The sequence below is a fragment of the Ptiloglossa arizonensis genome, chromosome 7 (genome assembly GCF_051014685.1).
Source record: "Ptiloglossa arizonensis isolate GNS036 chromosome 7, iyPtiAriz1_principal, whole genome shotgun sequence".
Classification (NCBI taxonomy): Eukaryota; Metazoa; Arthropoda; class Insecta; order Hymenoptera; family Colletidae; genus Ptiloglossa; species Ptiloglossa arizonensis.
Window position 1 is genome coordinate 3588820 of NC_135054.1, and position 27577 is coordinate 3616396.

Consider the following 27577-nt stretch of genomic DNA (forward strand, 5'->3'; position numbering starts at 1 on the left):
TCTTTATTTCACGTTTCTTCTTTATTTTTTCAAGAAAAAAGAAACATTACACGGAACTGGAAATAATTCAATACACAAATCTGATCTGTTTGTTCAATTGAAAATGATTGCTATAGTGGTCCAAAACAATAACAATACTCATAGATTTCGAAAGCTGCACACGGGTGTGACTACTGCGGTTGCCAATTCAATAATTTAAAAAACGGTTGTAATAATTGATAATTCAACAAAGTGTGTATAATAGCAACATTTTATTATTTCAATATTTGTAAATGTGCAAAATTCGAGTAAAATATACTCTTAATTAAACCGTGTAATAAACAAAATATTTATCATTTTAATATTTTGTGTTAATTTATCTTTTCACATACTTAAATCCAAACTGGGGTATTTCTCGTACCCTATTTATGATTAATAAAATGGTGTGCATATTTTATAGAGAATAACTTCTATCAATTTCTCATGTATGTATCAACTTATGCAAATAAATATTCTCCAAATTATTATGACAAACTGAATGAACTACATTACAGTACAATAAACGAAAAGAATGTTATTGTAATGCCAGATATTTCTTCGAAAGTACAACTCTGCTATAATTTAGTATTTTCTAGTGTTTATTTGCTTTCCATTTAGATTTTATTACCTGAATTAAATAAATTTTGTGTAATATAGCATAGTCAGTCCTGTAAAATGTTGCACTCTATGTAATAGTAGTTTTCAAAATGGAGGACGTGACACTCAGGGGTCTGTTTTACAAGTCAAGGAGACGTAAAAGAAAATATTTAATATTGAAAAATGGCGGATAATTGTAGGAGTATATTTTCCTTATATTATTCCAAACCTATCACTTATTACAACCACAGAAATTTTAGTTTATTTTTAAAGAATGTTTTTTAAAAAAATTTTAGAACTACTACCTTATAATACCGTTCGTTCTTTACGCTGTTCTATTTCACACAAACACACTGCCTCTTGAATAGGAAAGCAAGTTGGCATAACGTAAAATTAGAATTTATACTTGATATGATTTACAATTGAAGAAGTAACTTTGAATTTCGTAAAAAGACGACAGCGCGAATATACATAGTAGTAAAAAAGATTTGTGTAAAATTTCCATTATGTATTTTTCTTTCATAAATCGATAGATTTAGTAAATTCTAGTGAAATGAGTTTAAAATGACAAGTAAGGAATTAGAGATTATTCAATAATGAATTTCATGATCGGTTAGAGGTTAGGCGTCGTTTCCAAAACTAACCTTACTTTACGGACTGATCGTGGACCAGTGTACATTAAATGTTTGACTGCGAAACTTCTGTAACTTAATCTTTAATGAACCTGGTAATTATACTATGCTCATACACTAATTTCACTATATTTTCTAAGTTAGAAGAATTCCAACAACAATTTACTAATACGATTCAATTCCGCGCTAGCGGGAGCTAAGATATTAAAACAATAAAGTCGATAGTACTAATTGTAAATGTAATCACGAATATTTTACAACTAAATGTGGATCTAATCGTTTTAGTAAATCATACTTCGCATTTTGTTTGGAATGAAACCGGATTATTATTAGCAAAGTTAAGTAAATAAACAAAGCCATGTTCTCCCTTTCCTCTATCTTATTTTTATACTTTTGTTTTCAATAAACAAACTAAAGCTGGTCGTCTTCGTTATTTATGCTTGACATACATTTGAAATCGGCACAATATTTTATTCGGCACTGCACCTTTTCGTGTGTAAATAAGACCAAATTTTCAAAGTAATTTCTAGCAACAAAACATCGATCCGTGAACTACTAATTGCTAATTTAATTATACTAATATTTTTAGAAATACTGTTCTGTTTGAAATTTGCTTGGATTTTGCATGTTGCTTACGCTAATAGACAATAATTCGTAAATCATGTTACTAAGATAACTTTTGTAAGTTTTTAACCGTAGAATGTATCATAATTTTTTGTTACTATTCTATAATATAATGTAATGTTAAACTAAATGTTAATTCCTTTTATACTATTAAATGATTCCTTGCATTACACAGGGTGTATCCCTTAAGTGTAATCATCGTATTTTAAGCAATGTATTATCATGTTGCGAAAAGAAGGCACAAGTTGTTTACCTCGACGCTCCGCCTATAGTCCGTTGCCGCTCCTGCGTTTGCAAGCAAGAAACGCCGTTGGCCGAAAACGGCGAGAAAGACCAACAGCGGCGATTCCAAGTTCGAGCGAGAACAAATTCGTAGCAAGGTGCATCGGCGTAGCCTCCCAATAAAATATTCATGAACAGAAACGTTTGCTTACGGTTTAGGTAATACTGGTGATTCGATAAGTTGCTCGTAATGAAAAAATGAATAGAATTTAATATGCGTAATAATCATTAATATTTTGAAAATTATTTATAGCAAAAAGAACTAAATTGCATTTATTAAAAATAATATAAATCCATTTATACTCATTTTGTAGTCGATATGAAATGAAATAAGATATACTGCAGCAATGTCAAGACGTTACAACACATAAAATCGTACAATGGTTACTGGATGACAGTCATACACATGCTTGTGACATGTGTCACAAGGACAAGGCATAATTTCTAATTATGCATGCTACATATAATAAACACTCCTAACTTTCCAAACGTTCCATTGCACGTTTCATACAAACGCAACTTCGAGTCGTTCCTCGTCACCAGTTCAACCCAAATAACCACATTTTCTGAGTGATATATAGTATCTCTTATTGGAACTTGTTTTATAATAAATTTAACACTGAATCAAGGAAGCGATACTGAAACTGCAGAGTCAGTTACATCGGATTCCTACGATTCAAGCGATTCAGACGTCAGTAGCTCTTCGGAGAATTTGTAATGTAAGAAAATGTAAAGGTTATGCTTGTTTTAATTTTAATATGACATGTGTTTGGGTAAATTTTAATTATATAGAAATTATCTAGATAGAAATGAGTATAAGCGGAATTGTATTATTTTTATCAAATACAAATTAATTCTTTTCGTTATAAATAATTTTCAAAATAATAATGATTACTACGCGTATTAAATTGTATTCATATTTTCGTTACGAGAAACTTAGCGAATCAGTGATAGTATTTAAACAGAAACGAAATAATTCTGTTTCTTAATAGGTAACATTTGATTAGAAAACTACGCCAATGGCACAGTATTCTCTCTCACTCTGTCTTGCTACAGTCGCCGGCGGTCTTTGTGGCCGTCATCAGCCAATGGCGATTCTTGATGCAATCGTACGAGCAGCAACGGATTACGGGCGAAATGTAAACAATGTAAACTTGTGCCTTCTTTTTGCAGCATGATACAAACTTTATTCGATAAATATTAGTTAGTATTCGACTAGTTAAATTCTTGGGTATTAAAACTTCCCCAAAACTGTTCTTTTCAATAATATATCAATACCATCTTGACTCTTTTAAATGACACTATATATTTTTGTCTTGACTCTTACAACTGTATTGTAAGCAATTACGCTAGTACATGAATATTATTATTTTTGTCTGTAGCTGGTTCCTGTCATATGCACCTTTTCGTTTTATGTTATATACCATCTTAAAAAAACTATTTAACGACACGATAAACTGAATGACGCGATGGACACCTTCTTTCAGGACACCGTAATACTTCAACTTGATTCCCCACAAATAATAATCGTTTCAATTTTTTTTTAAATAAAAGATATAGGTTTACGATAAAAGAAAACAATTTGATCTCGAAATGATCTTGAGAACACCTACGCATCAAAAATCTAATAACGCTATTTAAATCTCCTCTCAAAATTATGAAAGACATGTTCTACATTTTTTTAATTAGTTGTCTACTAATTAAAACTAAGTTGTCCTTTTTATTAGTTGTATATAAATTACTCTTCAATGCTTTGAGATACACCTTTTCGTATCTATGTTTATGTTCGTAACAATTATTCATATTCGGAAACTATATGGTTACCTACTTTACATTCAAAGCTCTGTTGACACGTCACATAATAATTAATTATCAACTTCTCACGATGTTAACGATAAAAGTTGACTGCATGCTTAGACATAGCAGACTTAATTATTTCCAGCATATCACACTGCGTCGTTTTCTATATAGTATGATCTGACTTACATGCACATAAGAATCCCCACATCACATCCAAAACTTTCTTCGATACACTGGGTGTTCAAAAACTATTCATTATTATTAGTATTATGTAATATGTTGGTACGATTTAAGTATATGCGCAAAATGATTTCTCGTCCTACTGTAGATATAAAAGAGTTGAATGATTTAGAAGGGGAAAAGTAATATTAAAGTGCAATTTTTAGGAATATTTCATCGTGACAAAATGTCAGCGTCAGCTCCATTTGTCTTAAATGTCATCAATTCAAGTCTAATGTTATATTTTTCCTCCAAATCGATCAACAGTTTTGTATTTACTTTGAACAATAAATAATTGTATCTATACACTTAAACCGTTCACGAACTTTTGAAGTCTACCAAAATAATATTTTATTATCTTAGTTATCGTTTTTCTACAAAAAAAAATATAACATATTTTTAAATGTTATACAGGGTAAACCTACAATGAATTATGACCATTTCCTAAGTTGAAATAGATGAAATTTGTAGAGAAAATTGTTGTATGGTCTGAAATGATAAATTCTTAATTACTTACCGTTGACTATATTTCTACACGAATAAAACAATGCACCTGTAAACTGTTTTTGCAACTTTTTTTCAATATCAACACACATAAACCACACGTCTCTCATAAAAGGAGACTTGCAAAAACAAGTTTTCGAGCAAAAATACGATCGAAATTTAAAATACATTTCTTGACAACATATTTTAATATAAAATATAATTTTTGTAGAATTTAAATTGGCTAAAAATTAAAAATTTGCGACTGATTATTACAGACACCTTTATATCTAAACGAATCTTTAAGATTTTTTAATTCGATCAATTTTATTTGAAAAAAAGAGTGTTTACAGTTTCAAAAATCGACTTTTAACTCGTAAACTTGTTTTTTGGAACCTTGAAAGCTCCTTTAAGAGAAACAGGAAGTAATACTTGTACATATCTTATCATGCAACATTCTCTTCTACCATTTTCTTCTAGTTTCGCTTAGAAAACTCTCTATGACTCGTTTCACTCCTAGAATCATTCTGCATAAAAACCTGATTGTGATCTAATATACTCACATAAAACATTACGATAAATAAAGATTGTTTCGCAACATGTATAGACATAGTACAATCCAAGAGGAAATGATTTCACGTAAAGCTTTATTTTCGTAAAAATCGTTTTAAAGTTTCTTACAGCATACGTGTGTCTTACTAAAATTCAATTTAAAAGATTCCGCCACAAATATTAGTGGTAATAATAAACTATAAGTAATAGTTTACAACCAGAAATATTAAATTTTTATAATTAAACGTAGGGCGAGACTAGTAATCATAAATTTTACTTCTTCAGTTTTATGTACATATAATAGAAAAAACTAATATGACCGATTCAGTTTGAAAATACGATGATAAGAGTGAAATGAAGTTTTCGTTTAAGATGCATCATCGTAATGTTAACTCAGCATTTACAAAGAACATTAAGTTCCACTATAATTTGTTCTTGTTACTAAAGAAATTACTTCTTATATATTAATTTTGCAGATTAATAAGATCAAACTAAGTAAAATTTGTATTAATTTTAAATTCAGGTATTCATTAAAAAATTGCTCATTACTATTTATACATTTTCTATAATCGTTCTTATATTAAATTCCAACATTTAACGTTTCATTTTACATTTTTGCCATTAAATGGCCACTGTTCAAATTTTTGTCCAGAGGCTAAGTTTAATCTTAGTTCCCCAGAAATAGAAAATGTCGAATGGCTCGTCTCGTCTAACACAGAATTTACTAAAAAAGTCTTACTAAAATGTCTATTAGCACAACTGGGACAAAGCGCAGCAATCTGTTCTCTTTACGAAAGAAATCTTATGTAGAAAATGAAGTATGTTAGAGAAAGTGGAAAACAAAAAGAAATTTCAAAACGAGAGTGTTTGATGAGGTATAACGAGGAACGAATAACAAGTGAAGTATTATATTTAGAGCAGTCTTGCAAACTAGAGAATTTTATGGAAGTGGGAGCGTCTTAGATTCTAGGGAGTCGTAAAGTCTAGTATCGTCTTAAATACATCACTTGTCTCGTTTAATAAATGACTCCATTTCTAATCTTTAGTTCAAGAAAATTATACAAACGTATTACTTAAATTTGAATAATTTCTTGTTTTTTATCACATTATTAATATACGCTATAGTATAGCAAATATTATTTATTCATTAGTGCAAGAATTTCTCAACAGTTAATTTAACCTAAAACTTTCTTTGAATAATTTTATACATTCGATGATTAAAATCCAGATCGATAAAAGTAGCTTGGTCTTTAATTAATTGAAATGATCATAGAAAAAACTTCTTATTTATAAATCTCGAGTGCAGAAATTTCTTTTTAAGGGGACGCGCTTTCCAAAGAATTTTAAAACCACTAATTTATAGTATTATTTGAGAAAACTATGATTTTCTTAAAAAATGTTATGAATAAAGCTATAAACAATCATCTGCCCAAAGTCATAAAAATAAATATTTTTGAAACACACGGTATCTCGTAACGTACACGGCAACTCTTTGAACGTTCCAATAACAGTTCAAATAGAAGCGGATCAGTCAACAAAAACAAAACGGCAGAAAAGTTTCGGCCGTGGCTGTCCTGTTTTTACTAGTGATCGATCGATCAGTTGGAAGGAACACGCGACCGACCAACCGTGTTATCGTTCGATCACACGTCTAATTAGGCAAAATTTGCGAATACGAAAGAAGAAACCGTGTAACCTTTTAGAGAAGAGATACGAGCCGTATTTAGCGTGACTTCTCGTCCAAGAGTCTCACGTTCATTTTCCTTCCCGTAGAAATACCGAGGGTTGTGCAGACCCAGGGCACAGCCGGCGAGGAGAGTGGGGAACACGAAGACGAAGACGACGAGCGGAGTTACGATGGACGAGCTGGTAAGTATGTAAATGACAAGTGAACCAAAGTCTCTAGCGCAAGTGCTTTGATTCCTTATTAGCAATAGGTTGTTTGAAAATTAACAGCGAACTTTTAATGTCGTCCCAGTAAGAATGAAAATGTTCATTTTAAAAGAATGCTACGATACCACTAAACCGAATGCAAAATCTGTATAACTATTTATTTACAACACAATTATTCAGATAAACATTTATGCGTTCAATGTGACATACAATTTGATTGTAGAATTACAGTTAGTTATTTATCTCCTATACATTATTGAACACTTTTATCCAGATAAGTATTTCGAGTGTCCCTGATCAAGATTCATAATCAATTTTCATAATAATATTTACAGGAGAATCTTGATGAATCTTTGCACAAATATTAATTGGTCCAACCTACGTACTCTGCCATATTTCGTTGCTGTTACATTTCAACTTTGAGAAAAAAAACCATCTCTTATATCTTAACTACTCATTTTGTTAATGTCTATATAACTCTTAAACTACAAAATATATTAAAAAAATGTTTCAGTAAACATTGTGCTATTTTTAGAAGTAAAACAATTAGCAGAAAGAGCATTGGAATACTAAATTTCGTTCATTTTTTCCTACCAAATGTTTGCAAACGTACAACACACCAGTCACTTTATGACGTTATACCATTAATTTCAAAACAGTTTGAAAGACCCAATAAAGTTAACACTTTTCTGAATCAGCACATTTGTAGCAATAAAACAAATATAAGCTTTAAAATCTGGTCTTTCTATAACTACTACATGTTCATAAATGTACAACACACCAGTCATTTTGTGCCATTATACACATAACTTAACGCAGATAATGGAAACAGCCAATAACTTCGTATCATACGTTAAAGAACTTATAGCCAGAAAAGGGGTAAAAAATATTTTTAATTCGGATTAATGTGGATTCCAGACAGAAATCCACTCTGTACCAGAAAACAAACAGGTAGAAATTTTACAAGCCCCAAAAGGTACCACTGGTTTTGTCCAGCCATTAAATGTATTTAAGAATGTGTTTTAAATTATGGAAGAATTTTGCTCGGAAGGTTTTCAATTTAATTATAATTATTTTAGATATTGCTTTGTACTCTAACAATTCGATAATTAAACTACAATCATTGACGCATAATCAACTCTCTTCTGCAAGATACAAACATTTGTTTAAAGACGCTTGGTTTCGTTGCGGTTATATTAACAGTAGACCTGATTCATTTAATAATCCGGTTGAATATTGTTTTACTAATATAGAAACCATGAGCCGCTTCTCGTCGCATTATACCTTTAATTTCAAAACAGTTTGAATGACATAATGCTACATCCAATAAAATTAACACTTTTCCGAATCAGCACATTTGGAATATTTAACAATAGGTGTAGAGAGTTTTCAGGTAGTTGTATTCTCCAGTGCAGTTTCGGTCACGCGGTTATAAAAGTCTTCTCTACCTTTTCAATCAGAAACAATACCGTGGACCGTTTATACCTGTGGCGACAAGTTTTGACAGCCAAGGACTAATTAATAATACGCGTCCGTAATATAAACAGCTACTATATCATATACTTTTACAACTGTTCGCGTACACTCACGTTCCGGATTGAAGTTGATTTTATTGTACCAACGCTAACTTTTATTGAAAGTATGAAACCAAAATTGTCAAATATACGCATTTTCCATATTGGTCTATAATTTATAATGGACAAATTGATAAAGATGAGAAACAATGAATCGTAAGAAAAAAGTATGAAAAGTGAAAAGTTGTTAACATATTGTTTAAACAAATTGATATTTTGCAAAACTGTTTGGAATCTTAAATTCATTATTTAAAAGTACGTAATTTTTGTTTAAACAATTTTTTATCGGTCTCGTCATTTTCGAAATATCGAGGAAATTGTGTTTTTCTCTTCCAACTTTGAGGGCTGATTTCACTTCGCAGATATAGTTACTAGCAGATAAAAAAAAATACCTGTGAAATATTTTTCCAAGAACTATATTATATGTAAGTTTCACTGAAATCGGCGATTTACATTCAAGTCATGTCGTTTGTTAGTTCTTAGAATGGATCAATTTCACGTAATAACAGAAACATTATTGCAATGTGTAAACTCGTACTGCATGCAGTATAAATATAGAGTATTTAGATGTATCCTAATAACATTAATATCTTTTGAGACGACAACACTTGCGAATAATTGAAACTTTAACTATATTGTGCACGAATCGTATAAATACATATCTAATTAAACAGTTTGTAGTTAATATCAAGACAGTCTAATATGTACTTGACGTTTCATAACAATGAATTGAGAAAGACTCTTTTCATTAGTCCCGTACAATCGATATCAGAGACAACTAGCGCTAACACGCGCATTATACGTTGTCAAAATTCTATAGAGACTAATAGAGACAAACGTTTGCTTTGCTTGTAGTGAAACGCTGACCATAATGAAGGTATCGTGTAGTACAGAGTGTAATTGATGAGTTGAGAGCTACTCGGTGTATGAGATGTAAGAGTGGAATAGACAATTGGATATACGAAAAGCATAGTTTTGATATTCTCCTATGTTCAGTATTTTAAATATAAACTTTAAGAAAATCATTTTCACGATTCAAAGTTACACGCTTATAAAATGTATGAAACTCGCTATTGAATATACGTTAATTGAGTACTAAAAGTATAAAAAACACAGAACGATTCTCAGTCGAAACCAACCACGAAGAAAAATAATAAATAAGTTACTACATACTTCATGAAAGATATAAATCTGTCAAACAAGATACTTTTTAGTTTTGTTTTCTTTCCAGCTCTGAATGCAAAAATAGTAGCCAAAAGCCTCTAACTTAATCAAGAAACGAGATTTTAGAAATTGTGAACTTATTTAAATTATACATACAATTCAAATATCTTCTTTATTCGCATTTTAAAGCAACATTAATATTGATAGTGTTTTATAATTATACTTTTTTAAAGAAATACATCAATTTCAGATCAAACCGGGCAGTTCAACATAAAATTAGCACATTTTCAACGTAATAGAGAATAATATTATTATTTGATTCTTAACTGATTGGTAAAACAAAAACTGACAAGAGACTATCCCGAAGTGTTAATCACCGATTTTAATAAAATTAACAGATTTTTAAAACGATTAAAAATTATGGACACGTATATTTTTTCATCGGACAAAATTCATGTTGAAGGATTAAAAACAGTCCTCAAAGTTAAGGATGAGAAACATATTCGCTTTAAAAACTCGAACAAAATCATTTGCATATTATAATTCATTCTTTAAAAATACGCAATTTTGCCATTTAAACCTTTTTGTTTAAACTTGAGAGTTTCCAAGATATCCAACCAAAAATATTTTCCACTCCCAACTTTCATTAGACAACTTGTTTTCAACACTTCATTGCAAACCATGATTGATAAAAAAATATACGTGTCCCATAGTTTCAGCTATTCTACAAATCCCCAGTTTCGTTAAAATCGTTGATAACATTTTGAGATGATCTCTTGTTAACCATGAATTTTTTTTAAAGAATCTTATTAAGAATCACTTACTCAGTCTATTGTAAAAATAAACACATTTATAGAAGAATATTTTTCGTTTCAAATATGAACAATAATGATACTAACACTTCCATAAATTCCATCATCACTGAACAAGTAAACCTTAGCATTATGAAGGTTTTCATTTTATTTTCAATGTATCGTTATGTTGATAAATCAACTTTTTATTCTAATTTATTAACATACATAAAATCGTATAAAGAAAATTATTCGTTGAGAAGTAAGATAAAAGGAGATTGATTAAAAAAATTCATTTTATTTAAAGTTATTACATATCGGAATTGAAAACCACCTATTGTTTAAAATTCACAAATTAATATTTACTATTATTTAAGTACTATATTTTTGTCAGTTAATTTATGGTTATTCGAACATTAAGTGTATCTAAATTAATTTATCTTCTTCCTTTTCAATTTCAATTTTCTTTCCCCTTATACACAAACTTTTATTTTTATACTTGTTCTTACATAGGTACATATTCTATCTATTTTTATTCAATGTAATATTGCATTTATTTGTTTCTACTTGCACTTATGTATATTTTTACCTCAAAAGGACATAAAACAGAGCCCAAACATGGTATTGAATAAATCATTTTTTAAACACTGCCGAAGTTAACGTTACTCTAAAATAACAATAGATAGCCTACCAGTAAAGAAGGAATAGATACTTTTTCCATTTCTCAGTTAATCCAAATTATATTTCGTTCATAGCATCACCTTGCAATTAATATTAAAAGTTTCGTTAGATCGCACATTGAAAGTAGTTCTGAGAACTTATATTACACGTCATTAGTTTCAAGTTAAATTGATCAATTATTCAGCAATTGGTCACTATCAAAAATCTATCGTAAGATGAAAAATCGACAATGTATTTACACCCAGACACAACGCACGAGAGATCATAATACGAGAAACGCTTACAGCACGTATGGGAAAATAACCTGGGGGGGGGGGGGGGGGGGGGGTTATTCGATTTCAAACTCCCTGTCACATAACAGTATGGAATGTAAGCACAATATTAATTCGGCAAACAGAGAGCGAAAAAGACAGAATGGGAAAGGGAGAAAAGTGAGGGAATAGAGGGTTGGAATGTCTAACCGCTTGGTCGCAACCTCTCAGCCACCCTAATGACTTAATTAAAACTACCGTCACTTGCTGCTTGCCCATTTGCTCGGAGTTTCCAACGGCCTACTTGTACAGCCGTATGAGCATAAAGTTTACGGTTTTTTTATTCAAGTGTATGTACATAGCAATAAATCGTGCCATCAAACCAGCTTGTCTCTGCTACAGGTTATTCAACTTGCATTAGTTACCTACTACAGCGAAAATACAATTCTACTTTCAATTTCTAACTTCTATGACTCGATAATAGTAAGTGTTATTTACGTGCTAAAGCAGTCGCTAAAAATGAAAAATACATTTACGAATATGGCTTTGTGAGTATTTCATTTGGATCACGCAGGTCCTCTCAAGGTTTTTATTTTAAATTTAATACTATTATTAAAATTAGATCTGAGTGATATTTCTTGTTCATGTCTCTGTAACTACTACTTTTCTTATGCATTACATGGAGCCAATCCTATGTAAACAACTAGAATGCCTCGGAATGTTAATATTATTGTTCAAGGTACTTAAATACACATTTCTTTTCAAACATATTTTTATTTGTACTTGGAATAAATATCAAACACGATACCCCATGGTAAGTACAAGCTGAAAGAATTTATTCGTAACATAATCTTTATTCTAAAATAAATTGTATTACTATTCTGAAAGTGGCCACACAAGATGATAGGAAAAACTTTCAATAAATTGCTCGATATAACTACGTATTATTATAATATTTGTACAACGAGCTATCGATTTTTATATTTTAAAAAATACAAAATATTTACATTAGTGTTCGGTACGGTAAAGGAATTGTGCAGTCGTGAGCAAACTATAAATAAAGTAGAGTAACATTTTCATCAACTTCTTTCTTGAAGAATTAATGAATATCGGAACAAGGAACAAGAAATAATAGGATTATTATTATATTACAATAGGTAGTGTGTGTAATTTATAAGTTTAAAGATTGTAGCTTAGTGATAATGCAATGTAGTCATTGCATCACTAGTTGAATCAAGCAACGTATCGTTGTCGCGAAGTTCCAGTTACTCCTAATTCTACATATTGCTATCTTGACGCAATGGTTTACGGATAAGACGAACTCAATAGTAGAAAAGCAGATTCAGTTATCGCTAACAAATAGTATTTAGAGTGTAACCGTCTTGGGACAAGATTTACGACCTCTACTTAGGACTGGCCACCTATGCGCAATGCTAGCGCGAGGAAGCGAAATGGGCAGGTTTTTGTAAATATAATAGAACGGTCCATTCTCTTTGGTGCTTGGTTCTCTTTGGAACTAACCCGACAATAATTAGACAGAAAGCTACGGCCTCGATACAGTCACTGGACAACACGACACGGTTCTGTTCGCGAAAGCGCAAAGGATGACACACACGTTTAACAAATAGACTATACACAAAGTTTTGTTTCACAGGGGTCTGTTTCACTCTTTGTTCGTTACGCAGGGACGTTTCGCAGTCGGTAGCGATCGCTAGGGTGATTTCAATGTAAGTGCCCGACAACGTGTTCGAGCCTCACGACGCGTGTTTTGGCACGTCGGAAAAAAAAACACTATATATCAATCGTCATAAGTTCAATTTTTAAATTTACCTTACATTTATAATAAGTTCAATTGATGAATTCACAGTTATTTAACACGAGATTGAAAATATAGTGCATTTCCATGCATTAACAAGGGAAATATTTAACCTGTGCCCCTTTGATTTTAACATGCTTTTATAGGATTATGGAAGATAAATCACCATTGCAATGTGTAAAATATAAACTGTAGACAGTCGATAATGGTAAAGATATAAATAATTGATGTTCTGTACGATGTCATTTACGCAAATGATATGAAAGCTTACGGTTATATAATTTCTCTCTTTCGTTCATAAATGTAGCATTTTTCACAACAGATAACAATCAACCATTAATTTAATTATTTAAATTAAATTTATATCATTTAATATTATTGAGAACTGCTGCTTGAAAACGACTTCTTACAAGAATCGTATACCACAATGGGGAGTAATTTAAAACCACCGATAAATTAAAATTGTGCTTCGAAGAATGGAATCAATTATGTCAAAAAGCTATTAAAAAATTATACACATCTTTGAGAGAGCTAGTATAATAATATGAAATCTCTAGCCACAAAGAAAATATATTTGCACCAAGAAGCCTTAACATATAACTCAAGAGATTTTTAAACAAATTAAATAAGTTCCTTAATAACTGTACAGGTAAATATTATATAGTGCTCACCATTGCAAGCCTTTTTATTTACACTCTAAAATTATTGTTTGGTCACAAATTACGAGTACTTTCTGTTAAATGTAAATATCTATATTATCTTAGAATGAAAATTAGTTTTTTAAAATAATTTTAACAAAAATAAAACTTTTAAACTGACATTTCTTTTTTTATACACGTATACTGTTAGAACAAATGAGGTTATACATTTTTCGATGCTATTATTTTTTTCCCAAATTGTGTTTCAAAATATCTTAAAAAGATTTTTCAAATTAATTTTACATAAATGTATGTATTTTAAAAACTTATTACTAATAGTTGATTTTCGCAGGAATGGCCTTGTTCAATATATTACCAACCAATCAAACATGTGGGTCTATCAGGTACACATGTTCATATTAATTGTATAGAATCGAAGATCAAAAAATATTTTTCTAATTAGTTTTTTATATGTTTGTAGAAAAGATAGCATTAACAGACACTGGAATTTATTTTCAATCGACGTATTTAAGACCACTCGTATTACTAGTATGTGGATTTTTTAATCTTTTTCGAATCTCAATTGAGTACAAGATGTAAGATTTTCTTCTTATATTTAAAAGGAAACTTTTATTATTTATGAATTAATTCATTAAGTAAAACTAATTTGTAATAAAATTGGTAAAAGTAAACAAAAAATAGCCTTATTTAAAAATATCTTGTTTAACGACACTAAATATAATACGAAGTGACATATTATCAATCCTTATTTTACAGAAGTTATTACAGAAGCTTAAGTTGAGCCTTGTTATCGCACAGAAGTCACGAAAAGCGTGGGCTTGGCAAAGTATTAAGCAGTAAGTTGTAGTAAGTTTCTACAAAAACATTTGGTGTAATAATCATCTATAAAATAAGGAATATTAAACACATTGTTTGAAGTATAATTTTGAATTATATTTACCATAATCGCCGCCTTTTGTTACGTCCCTTTTGAAAATTAATGTCTTGGCTGTCTTTTCACTTCTCTTTCCCTTTCCTTTTCAATTCTTTTCCTACCCTCCCCCCTCCCTCTCTCACTTTCCCTTCTTCTCCTTTTCCTTTTTTTACTTTCTGAGTCTCTTTCTACCTTTTCTCGCTCTCTGTCCTTCACCTCGCGGACCTCTTTTTCTTTCTGCTTCGACACAGGGGAGAACGAGGGTTCGCTGTCGAGTTATTATTATTTAGCCGCAGATATACATTCGTATGGACTCCCTTTAATGGACCGACGTTTACTTCCACGCACCTTCACCGGTCTGATGTACGTACAACACGCATACACGTGAACCTATTCGCGAATTATTTGGCCCTTCTGGTTCGAGCAACGAGCAAAGGAAAACTCTTAACGGAGCAACTGAATACCTTACAAATATCCGAAACCGTAATCGAGCCAGTAATTTTGTACTTGAGTGGAACTATGTTCTCGACGACGACATGGCAATACAAATAGTCGCGTCGATATTTATATTGACGGCCACAAATTTTAAGTATGTGTTGTGCTTTTCTGCTATTGCTGTTGCTGAAAAGTTGTTGTTGCAACCCTTTTCCGCGTCAGAGGTTCTCTCTCGTTCTTCTTGCAAATAAGCCGCACTCAATGCCAAAAGAGATGTCACTATTGTAGATAAATACGATTGCTGGTTGTAAAAATCACAAATCAAATATAGTTAAGGCGATATGTATTTACTCTGCGATTGAACACGTTATAGAGTTCCTGGGCCCATTATCCTGGTCCCTGCGGACCATTGTTAGTTATGAACCGCATTTTTCCCATAGAATAAAACGTCGCGACAATACTCATCGTGGCAAAAATTACGATTGAGCATCAGCTGTCAGCTATGTACAATTTTATTACACAGCCGCTTAATCGACATTGAACACTCCATATACTTATTATTTCGTCTAAGGAAAGTAAATATTTCACGGTAAATAACAGCAACAGATTTAAATTGATCAATTTCAGAAATTCGATGCATCGAACGATCAGTTCACCTGAGGACGTTTTTCAAAATTGTGCTTTTTTAGCAACATTATCCATTCTTTTACAAAGATGTTCATACACGGATATGTCCAGGTCTTTAAAAATTTAGGGTAACTCAATCCCTCCGCCTGAAGATACAGTCGACGGTGTTGTTCAGCTTAATTTTGTATTGTCGCGGTCTAAAATGTCTATCTGTATACATCGAGAACTAAATTCGAATTGGTAAATTTACAAAGAAACTTTCTAAAAAAAATTTCTTGGCAGTGTTTGATTACTTTTGTTTAAGTAAATTGTATTCGAGGAAATCATGTATAAATGCAGGAAAAACATTAATTATTCACAGAGTGGCCATCTCTTTGTATGATTGCTTCCTATTACTAAATTAATTTATCAATGTCGATTTTTAGAAACTCTATGTTCGTTAAAACATTGAAAATTTTGATTTTCAAAAAGTGATCGCAACTTCGAGATAAATGTCACATTAATATAGCCGTTACTAGTATCACCATGTATGGTATGCCAATAATTTTAATACAGTTACATGGATCAAGAAAGCACAATTATCCGTACGTTCGTACGTGTCTACCTACATATATATCCGTTACTGTAAACATAACCCAATTGGTACGGAAAAGCACGCGTTAGTATCAATTTGTCCTGGACCGAAACAGTTTCCATCATCGCACGACAGATCGCAGAATTTCCGCAATCGGCTGCGACGGAACCAGTGCGTGGGTGCGTGCAACGAGAATTACGCGCGCGGTTGCGTACAGGCATTAACATATAGATGCGATTCGTGACACGAAATGCATACTCTAGATATGTGCACACCTGCATACGTGATACGAGGTGCTCTTATTTCCTGCAAGAATAGCATCCGTGAAGAAACGAGGGAAGTATTTTCCAACTACTAGTTGCAACGCTTACGAACAATATGCTCGAGATACTAAAAGAAGAGGATTGCCCACGGGCTATCGATGCTTTCTGTCCTTGGTGCGAAAATGTAATAACACGTTGCGGTGCATCGTATCGAAGCAACTAACCGATCAATTATGATTCCAACTTATGACTTTCTGAAGAACCTTGGCGAACGTGTACAATTTAAGGGATGAGTCGAGCCTCGAAATTTAAAGACGTAAGAAATTAATAACTGTAGTCATTCGAACAAACTCGTTTGGCACAGTCTATTGTTCGTTATGCGGTGGATGCTTTGTCAAAATTTTATTTAAAAAAATTCAAAATGTGACCAAAAATATTGTATACATTTTATTAAGATAAATCGGAAGTTATTCGTGTCTTTCAATTTCAATACTTTTTCTTTTTTCTGAACGAATTCGTTTCGAAATTCTATTTCAGACATATCTTAGATAATATTTCCAAGAATAAAAATGTACAAAGTAAATTTTGTAAGAAAATTATTGAAGCCGTTTTCTTTTTTAAAAAATCATATTTTCGTTTAAAAGTGCACATTTTTCTCGTGCGCACCTTTTAATTAAATTTTGATCATTACGGCTTAGTTCAGTGCAATCGCAAAATATTTCGTTGTATTTATCTATAAAATTTCCGTTGAAAGGAGCCGGTGTCTTGTAAAAATAACAGAATGTCAAAAAGTATGGTTTACAGAAGACTTGTTACTATTGGAAAACTGTTTAAAAACACCAAATAGACAAATGTTCATACGTTATTTTACAATTGGTAAGGAAAGAATTCTACAACAATGTATCAACCCGCAATTAAATATAGTAGTGTTTCGATTCTTGCCTGAGAATATTTTTTTTTGGACAAGCCGAAGATATTGTAAACTTTTATAGTATATTAAACAAGGAGGCGTGAAAAATTTACTTGGACAGGAGACAACGCCATCGGGATTAATTAGATAAAATTTTTTATCTGCATCAAGACAAGGTTCCGAAACATGTTTTGAGGCTTTGTAAGAAATATTTACAATAAAAACAAGCAGAAGGGATATTACATACCAGGCTTTAGTCACCCCAGTCACCCGATCTTAATCCCATTGAACTGGTATGGGATGAATTAGAAAGAGAAGTGAGGAAATGCAACCTAATATCTAAAGGTATTAAAATGCATCTTTGGAAATTATTAAAAAATAGTGGAGGAAATATTGAATAGGAAAAATTACAAAAACTAGTAATGCGACTGCCAAAGAAAATTTATATTCTCATTAAGAATAAGCAAGGCTATCTCGACGAAAAAAATATAAAATAGTTTAAAAGAATACTTTTAAATAAATATAAACTGATTGTTGTTATTTTATCATTTTTAAATATATACACAATAACTTAATTAATATATAAAAACTCAAACATTTATTCGTATTTTTTCAATTAAAAACAGATGATCCCAAACTTTTGAGCGGTTGTATTACAGTATATATTCTGGAAGTTTACAACAGTGAATACTTTAGAATATAACGTGCAGAGTATAATTTTCGCTGTTTGAATTGCTTTGGTTTCTTTAAATGGTATGCTGTGTTTGTGACTGTGAATTCTTTGAGGATCACATAAAATACCTGTTTTATAAATATTGCATGAAACAGTTCTCTTATATGCGTAATTGATTTTTGTTGAAAAATTTGTCTTGCAATAGAACAAGCAAAATTAAGCAAAAACCTGATATTCGTTCTTTATTCTTTATTACCCCTGCCCCAGTAGAAATACAGAGTTGGCACACACTGTTTTTTTTAATAAGCTATCCCTTATTCAGCTTATTCAGTCGCACCCTTTGAGAAGAATTCATTTGTAATATGTGAAAATTCCTATTAGTTCCTAATGGAATAAATTAATATCCAAACGGATCCTGTTAGGGGAATAAATCAGAAATCGCAGATTGTAGGATAATAGAAACAGTAGGTCTAACGTGACAAGGAAATGTTAGTACGAAAGAAGAAGAAATAAACGTGTCGTCTGGTTTACAAGGCGAGTTAATCTGCAGTTCGCTTACCGTACCGATGCGTGAACTTATTGCTTGTGTGTATGCGCTCGGATAAACGCCCACTAAGGGTCCTTCCATTTCAGGAAACATACCCCTGGTACTGTTTGCACACCACATCGATTTGTTCTCTTTCCCGTTTTCTTCCTTTTCTACGATCATGGATGAATTTAAAGCCGCTCTCGCACTTTCTTTTTATCATACGTCTTAAAAAAGAAACAACAAAAGTTGAATCCATACTATTTTAGTATTAAAATATATAAACTTACTTTGTTCGCCAATTTTCGAAATAGATTATACAAAGATTTAAGGGGAATGGTAAGACAGGATGTGTACATAAAAACTGTTTCCATCCAAAATATAATACTTTGCAATACGTATTGCGAAAGTTAAAATAATTACATGTTTTCTACACATGTACTCCAACCAATGACGAAAACAAAAAACAACATGGTAAAATTATTAAGAGTTATTAATATCTGAGATTAATTTTCAAGTCTATAAAATAAGTTTATTATTGTGAAGATTTCTATCATCTATTTTCCATTTTTCATCTTCCATTTTCTATCTTCTACCTTCTATCTTCTATCTTCTTTTGCTCCCTGTGATTAACATTTAAACAAAATATTGTGATTATTTTATACTTATCTTTGCAATACATAGAATTATATTTTTTATTCGTATAAACACGATATACGTATGTAGATACTACTTTCGTAATTATAAAATGAAAAATAAAGTAGAATTTCATTTATTGTTGGACTATTCAAGAAATATTATAAAATATTTATTCAATCATAATGTTTGTCATCGACTTACCTGATTCTATTTACTTTCATTGAACAATATGCCTACCATCGAAACATGGTCATGATCACTTTCGTATCGTTTATATTTCATTAATAGAAAACTCGTGTCGTATAAATCTGTTTACACAAATAGTGTTACAATACAAAATGTTTCCGCATAAACGGAAGAAAGTTTCAAAGGAAATGACCTTTCGCTTCGACGGTGCGACGTACTCGCGATGAGCAATCGATCTGTTTTTCGTGGACTATTAAAGCTGAACGCGCGTTTCGCCAAGGAAAACGTTTGATGAAATAAAAGCACGTTTTATCCTGTAGAATACACACGTGTAAAGTTTATTCTTGACTCCAAGTCGTTACTTTAAATAAAACTGATGCGCATCGAAGACTACCTAAACTACCTAGACTCTAAGTTGTTACTTTAAATAAAACCGATGACATTGAGAAGTACACGTTTTAAATGACAATGTCTGTTTAATTACTCGTATTTTCACCTTGTAGATAGGCACATGTAAAGATACAAATACATATTAACTTATGCTACAGATTACATATGTAATTTATGATTTCTGCTTAATTTCAATAATGATTAATAAATTAATTAGTGATTATTTCTATCGCTACTAGGTTATTTATCCATTACAAAAATTTTAAAAAAATATTCAATTATTGTCCGACTCTGTGTTCAGAGTTGTGTTAAAAGCAGATTATAAAGGTTTAACTCTTTGCACTCGATGCTTCTTTACTACTAAAAACTGAGGCTTCGAAAAAATCCTTTAAGTCGTAAAATTAATCTGGAATGGAACATTTTTATATACTTCGCATACATACGTTTACACTGCACAAAAACGTAATATTTAAATTCCAATTTGAATTCCAAACCACGAAGTTTTCTCGGATCGGAAATAGTACACTGAATTAGGTGGCGACCGAGGATCTCCTCTCGAGTCCAAAGGGTTAAAAAAAAAAATATATATATATATATAAATATTTTGAAACTAAAAAATTTCGTATTTTTTATTGAATCAATCATAATTAAAAGTGTAATCTTGATGAAAATTTCACTTAATTAATATTTTACCGAGTTGATAAATCAGTAATCGTAAACATTAATCATTACAGTGCACAATAGACTGATCACAGTTAAATATTACCAATTATTCGTAAACTCAAATTTGTTTAAATTTATGTTAGATTTTTTATGTCAGAAAGAAATACTACTCTATCAAATTGCATAGAAAATCTAAAAAAATGAAAAATTCTGAAAAATTCTCTCTTTATTTGATAAATGGTTACATATTATCATAACTAGTCAATTACAAAAGTAAGCAAAGGATAATAAGTTATTGTCCAACCTTGTTGTAGTCTAGCCTTCTTCAACGTTTTTCTACAATTTCTGGTATTCGTTCAAAATATAGTTTATTGAATCTTCATCCGTACTCTTTGCATCGTATCAAAATTTTTCAATACTTGAGAATCAAGAAGAGTTCGTTAATGATGTAATATTCATGAACGTATAGAAAAATTTACTAACTTTTAAAATTCGCATCATTCGTTGCGACATTTAAAGTATCTTAAAGAATTCTGCCACCCGGTATATGATGTTCTCTATAGTAATAATTATCTTCATTATTACAGCACAGGCTTACCGGTTGGGTCCTAAACCAAAGTTAATTACCAGCCGCCGTAGGTAATTTAAATCAAGACTAATTGACCCCCCTGCCTCATCCCCTCCCTTTCCCATCCCACTGCGATTCTACTTCCATTACTCCAGGTCAAGCCTCAGCTTCTATCATGAAACTTCACCTAAATTTGTCCGATTAGATACGCACCTTGTCGTAAATCCATCAAATGAATAATAATCAATATTTTCCCGTGTGAACGATATTTCTATGAATTACAAAATGTTTCTATGAATTAAACTTCTGTAATTTTGTTATAAATGAATTCCCTTGAGCGAACTAATCCCCAACATTTTCCTGTGTGAACGATATTTCTATGAATTACAAAATGTTTCTATGAATTAAACTTCTGTAATTTTGTTATAAATGAATTTCCTTGAGCGAACTAATCGCCAACAGATTTCATGCACTTCTTTTTAATGAAATGCAAAAACAGTTGCTGATTAATGAAAAAATTTGGTTTCCAAAATGTTATGAACTTCTCGAAGTCATTTTGTATTGAAATTTCATCCCTCACTCTTCCGTAATTTCTAATACTACAGTCCTATATAACTCAAAGGACATTTAGCATTAAATATCTGGACACAACCAGCTCACTCTATGAAGTAAATGCAGGAATGCCCCAGGCAGGTACAAGTTCCCAGGTGGAACCTACATTGTATCTTATTTACACCGCTGACAATCCTACATCCCCTAATGCAAGTACTGCCACTTTTGCGGACGATAGTGTAGTACTCTACTCCCATGTATATAGATCCCATGGTTGCATCAAAGATACTTCAAGAACATCTCGATAACATAGCAATGTGGCTAAGGAAGTGAAGTATCAGTGTCGATGAAAACAAATCCAATCATATTGCATTTACCCTACGTAGAGACTTAATAATATGCCTGCCAGTAAGACTTAATAATATAGAACAACCACAATCAGATTTAGTTAAATACCCAGGAATCACATTGGACAGGAGATTAACCTAGAAGAAACGTATATAAAATAAATGTCTACAACTTAAACTTAAAACAAAGAAATTGTACTGGTCTTAGGAAATTGTATACTGATACTTATACTTGTATACTGGTTTTTATACAAAGCTATTTTAAAACCAATTTGTATATATGGTATTCAACTGTGGAGGACTACAAATATTGTAAAGATTCCAATCTAAAACCTTAAGGACCATACGTGATACCCCCTGATATGTTTCAAACAAAATAATCCATAACAACCTAGACATGCCTGCAGCAAATTAGCCAACACATCAAATAAGCTAATTACAAATCTATTTCAAACTAGTAACCATATCTCCAGATTCAAAAGTGTCCTCTACCCTTAAGCTAGCTAATAGATTTTCTTAAACCCTACGTTATCCTCTGCTTATTGTACACATCCTGTATCTTAATTTTTTTTCGGTTCTATTTTATTTATCCAGTTAGCTGTTTGTTTATATACTGTTTCTCTCCCATCCTTTATATTAGTAATTCAACTTATGTATTCATTTTGAATCAAGGTATTCATTTATATTTATTTACTGAAATTGATTGTAAATTTAGTTATGTGAAAATAAAAAAAAACTGCAAATACTATACCATAAGTGGTTTATAAATTTTTTGCTAGATTTGCATATGTACAATGTATATACAACAAATAACTTATGTATCCTATAATTACATCAAGAATGAAATATTTGTGAATTTCTCTAATAACAACGGGTGTTATTATGCAAATTCGTGTGTACAAGCTTGAAAATAAATATAAAAGGACAAACAATACGATCTACAAATATTACGTACTGGTTATTATTCAAAGAAACTATTTTTTTTACAAGAGGTTCATTAAATTATACGGCTATAAACATTTCCTCTTAATCTGATCTTTCTAAATTAATTTTTATTATGTTCACATTCATAGTGAACATATCAAGAGCCCTTGGTCACAAATGCTAATTTCCAATAAATTCTGAAATATGTATAAATAAACAAAACGATATGTAATATATTTTTTCTAAAACGCATAAAGTACCTCTTAAAAAACTTACAAATGATGAAATTTCTTTTACTAAAGTTATTGATCCAAAGAACGAAAAAGTATCAAGTTTCGGTTTGATTCAAGAGATACAAAAATATGTGTAAAAATTATATCAACAATTATGGAATTTGCGTCACGATTAAAATACAAACTGTAGTATTATGTGCAAAATGATAATAACAATAGATATATCGAGTTTTTTAAACTATTTTTATTTTACGTATACTGTTAATGATGTGTTAAAACCTAGTAGTTAATTTTACATATGGTTTAAAGTTACAGAAACAATTGCAACATTTGTAAGGTATTAGTACAGGTGCCGTTATTAGCAAACTAGTAAAACGCGATGATAATGGCACAGTTTTATAAAATTAGAAGTATCTATTTTTATCTAATCGATCGCTGTGACTCATTACGTATGGTGACAGGTGCATGGTCGCGAATATTTCATGCAAACGGTAGACTATGATCGTAATCATTTAATTTCATCGCGAAAGTACTTTACATTAAGAGCACCGTTTATCCTCGTAGGGTGGGGTCGTTTCAAAAGGCAGTTGCACGAAAAACCGTAGATTCTCTGCGCTGTCACGGCTGGCAAGCACCCACACGTCCATTAAAGTCCCACTCGGCCGATGTAAGATACTTAGGGTGCCTCGTAAGGCATGCACTGAACCACCGAGTCCCTTTTATAATTAAGACATTACTTTACGACCGTGAGTACACCTCGCGTGTATCTTCTATTCAAACGTTAAAAGAGGCTAAAGTACATAGGAAAAATTTGAAAAGGATCTATGCAATAAGAAAAAAGTTTCGTCCTTATGTGAATGCGAACGTGATCTCTGTGTAAATTTAACAAGAAACTATATCTTACGAAAATTACAATAATCACGCGCCAACTGTTAAGCCAAAATAAAGAGATTTGATATTTGAGACATTTTTTCGACGATACGGGGTGCTTAATATAAATATTTTGTACATATATTGAAGTATGTACTTTATTGGCAAATTCCTGCCAATATTCATCAAAAAATATAATTGTGAAAATAGTAACAAAAAATTATAAACATTGTAAACATTCTGGTAGGATAGTCCTCTTGGGAAAGGAATCCGTGTATATAACAGAGAATGTTATTCTAAATATACAAATCAAATTTCAAGTCAATCAGATATGTAGTTTCTGTAAAAAGATAGCCATTATTTTGAAAAAACTTGTTTAAAAATAAAATCGTTTAAAGTTCCAGAATTAAAAACTTTAGTGCCTCGCCTCCCTAATGTATCCCCTAATGTTGTAATACGCTGCGCAAAAAAAAAGGTTTTTGCTGATATTTCGAATTATGCCGTAATAATCGAGAGCAATATTCTTCAAATATTAAATTTTCAAAATAGCAAAAAAGGATTTTAGTTTCATGAAATTGAGAAAGATAATGTTTCCCTTAACCTTCGATTGACCATAGGATTAACCACTTAAATGTCATATGTATCTTATGCTCTTGGTTTCATAGATTTTTAGTTTAGATCTAACAAGGGATATCACTTAAGTGTAAATCACCAATTTTAATGAAACTTACATACAATATAGATCTTGAAATTTTCACATTTTATACATTTTTCTTACAATTCATTGTTTCGCATCTTTATAAATTTATCAATATAAATTATAGACCAATATGGAAAATACGTATATATTAAAATTTTGATTTGATCCTTCCAATAAAAGTTAGCGTCGGTACAATAAAATCAGCTTCAATCCGGAACGTAAGATTTTTGAGTGTACGCGAACAGTTGTAAAAGTATATGACACAGTAGCTATTTATATTACGGACGCGTATTATTAATTAGTCCTTGGCCACGGGTATAAACGGTCCGCGGTTTTGTTTCTGATTGAAAATGTAGGGAAGACTTTTATAACCGCGTGACCGAAACTGCACTGGAAAATACAATTACCTGAAAACTCTCTACACCTATTGTTAAATATTCCAAATGTGCTGATTCAGAAAAGTATTAACTTTATTGGATGTACCATTATGCCATTCAAACTGTTTTGAAATTAAAGGTACAATGCGACGAGGAGCAGCTCATGGTTTTTATATTAGTAAAACAATATTCCATCGGATTATTAAATGGATCAGGCCTACTGTTAATATAACCGCAACGAAATCAAGCGTCTTTAAACAAATGTTTGTATCTTGGAGAAGAGAATTGATTATGCATCAATAAATGTAGTTTAATTATCGAATTTTTAGAGTACAAAGCAATACTTAAAATAATTATAATTAAATTGGAAATCTTCCGAGTAAAATTCTTTCATATTTTAAAACACATTCTTAAATCCATTTAATGGCTGGACAAAACCAGTGGTGCCTTTTGAGGTTTGTAAAATTTCTATTAACATTAATCTGAATTAAAAATATGTTTTACCCTTCTCTGGCTATATGTTCTTTAACGTATGATACAAAGTTATTGGCTGTTTCCATTATCTGCGTTAAGTTTTGAGTAATTAATTTCGTCGTTTTCCTTGATTCAATTTTAGGTTTTTTTTTAAATTTCCAAATTTGTCTTCATCTTTAGGTTTTCTCGTAGGACCCACCATCTTTAAGTCAATATCATGAATCGTAATTTTGTTATCTCTAAATTTATATAAATTTATCAAATTTAGTCTTCGCAATAAGCTTCATTTTGTCTCCATATGGTTCACTTTTGTCAACATGTTTCCCGTCTATAAAATCGGTTGAATGTTTTTCATTTCCTGCACTTGAACTTTACAGTATCAAACGATAATTTTCTTTTCTTTTCACTTTTTTAAAAATTAATTACGTCTTCCTTATATCGAAGACTAATATCTTCATAATCCATCTCTGGTGAGCTTTCGTCAGGTGGTGTGCTTAAAGATGATTTTTCTGTAGATGGAGATGATGATGAATGACTTGATTGAACTGACTCTTCATCTTCTACAAGAAAATCGATAGAACGTGTTAATTCATCCATATTGTCAAATACCAATCCTTGCTCCACTTCTATGTCTTCAAATCCAACCAGTTTATAATTATCTATCAAATAAATAATATTTTGTGCCAACTAGATTTCTTTAGGATTACTCTTAATTTCGGTGTCATTTTCATAATTATATGCTTCCTTCAAAATATTAATTACATTTATTCAATTGATTTACATTTTTCTGATAAAAATATACCATTATATCACAGGACATAGATAACTTTCCACATAAATAACTTCAACTTACACGCACACCGGAAACACAAATATCGATAATCTTATCCGATGACGAATGCTTGAAACACAGGCGAAAAATGTAACAAAGTTCGTATCTATCATATTTTTATACATCTTCAGAGATAGATGCAGTAGGAGTAGAGCTTTAAAATCAGGTCTTTCTAAAGCTACTACATGTTTACAAATGTACAACACATCAGTTATTTTGTTGCATTATACACATAACTTTGTATCATACGTTAAAGAACTTATACCCAGAGAAGGAGTAAAAAATATTTTTAATTCGCATTAATGTGGATTCCAGTCAGAAATCCACTCTGTACCAGAAAACAAACAGCTAGAATTTTTACAAACCCTAAAAGGTACCACTGGTTTTGTCCAGCCATTAAATGTATTCAAGAATGTGTTTTAAAATATGGAAGAATTTTACTCGGAAGATTTCCAATTTAATTATAATTATTTTAGATATTGCTTTGTACTCTAAAAATTCGATAATTAAACTACATTTATTGATGCATAATCAATTCTCTTCTCCAAGATACAAACATTTGTTTAAAGACGCTTGATTTCGTTGCGGTTATATTAACAGTAGGCCTGATCCATTTAATAATCCGATGGAATATTGTTTTACTAATATAAAAACCATGAGCTGCTCCTCGTCGCATTGTACCTTTAATTTCAAAACAGTTTGAATGGCATAATGGTACATCCAATAAAGTTAATACTTTTCTGAATCAGCACATTTGGAATATTTAACAATAGGTATAGAGAGTTTTCAGGTAGTTGTATTCTCCAGTGCAGTTTCGATCACGCGGTTATAAAAGTCTTCTCTACCTTTTCAATCAGAAACAATA

At 31.2% G+C, this 27577-nt stretch overlaps 1 protein-coding gene across 1 annotated transcript in view; it reads left to right on the forward strand.

The window, feature by feature from the left end:
* Positions 1 to 27577, forward strand: part of LOC143148955 (netrin-1) — a 264655-nt gene that overhangs the window by 226996 nt on the left and 10082 nt on the right. Inside the window, exon 4 of the mRNA XM_076315806.1 lies at positions 6981 to 7076. Coding sequence (XP_076171921.1) covers positions 6981 to 7076 — 96 coding nt within the window. The remainder of the gene's footprint in view (positions 1 to 6980; positions 7077 to 27577) is intronic.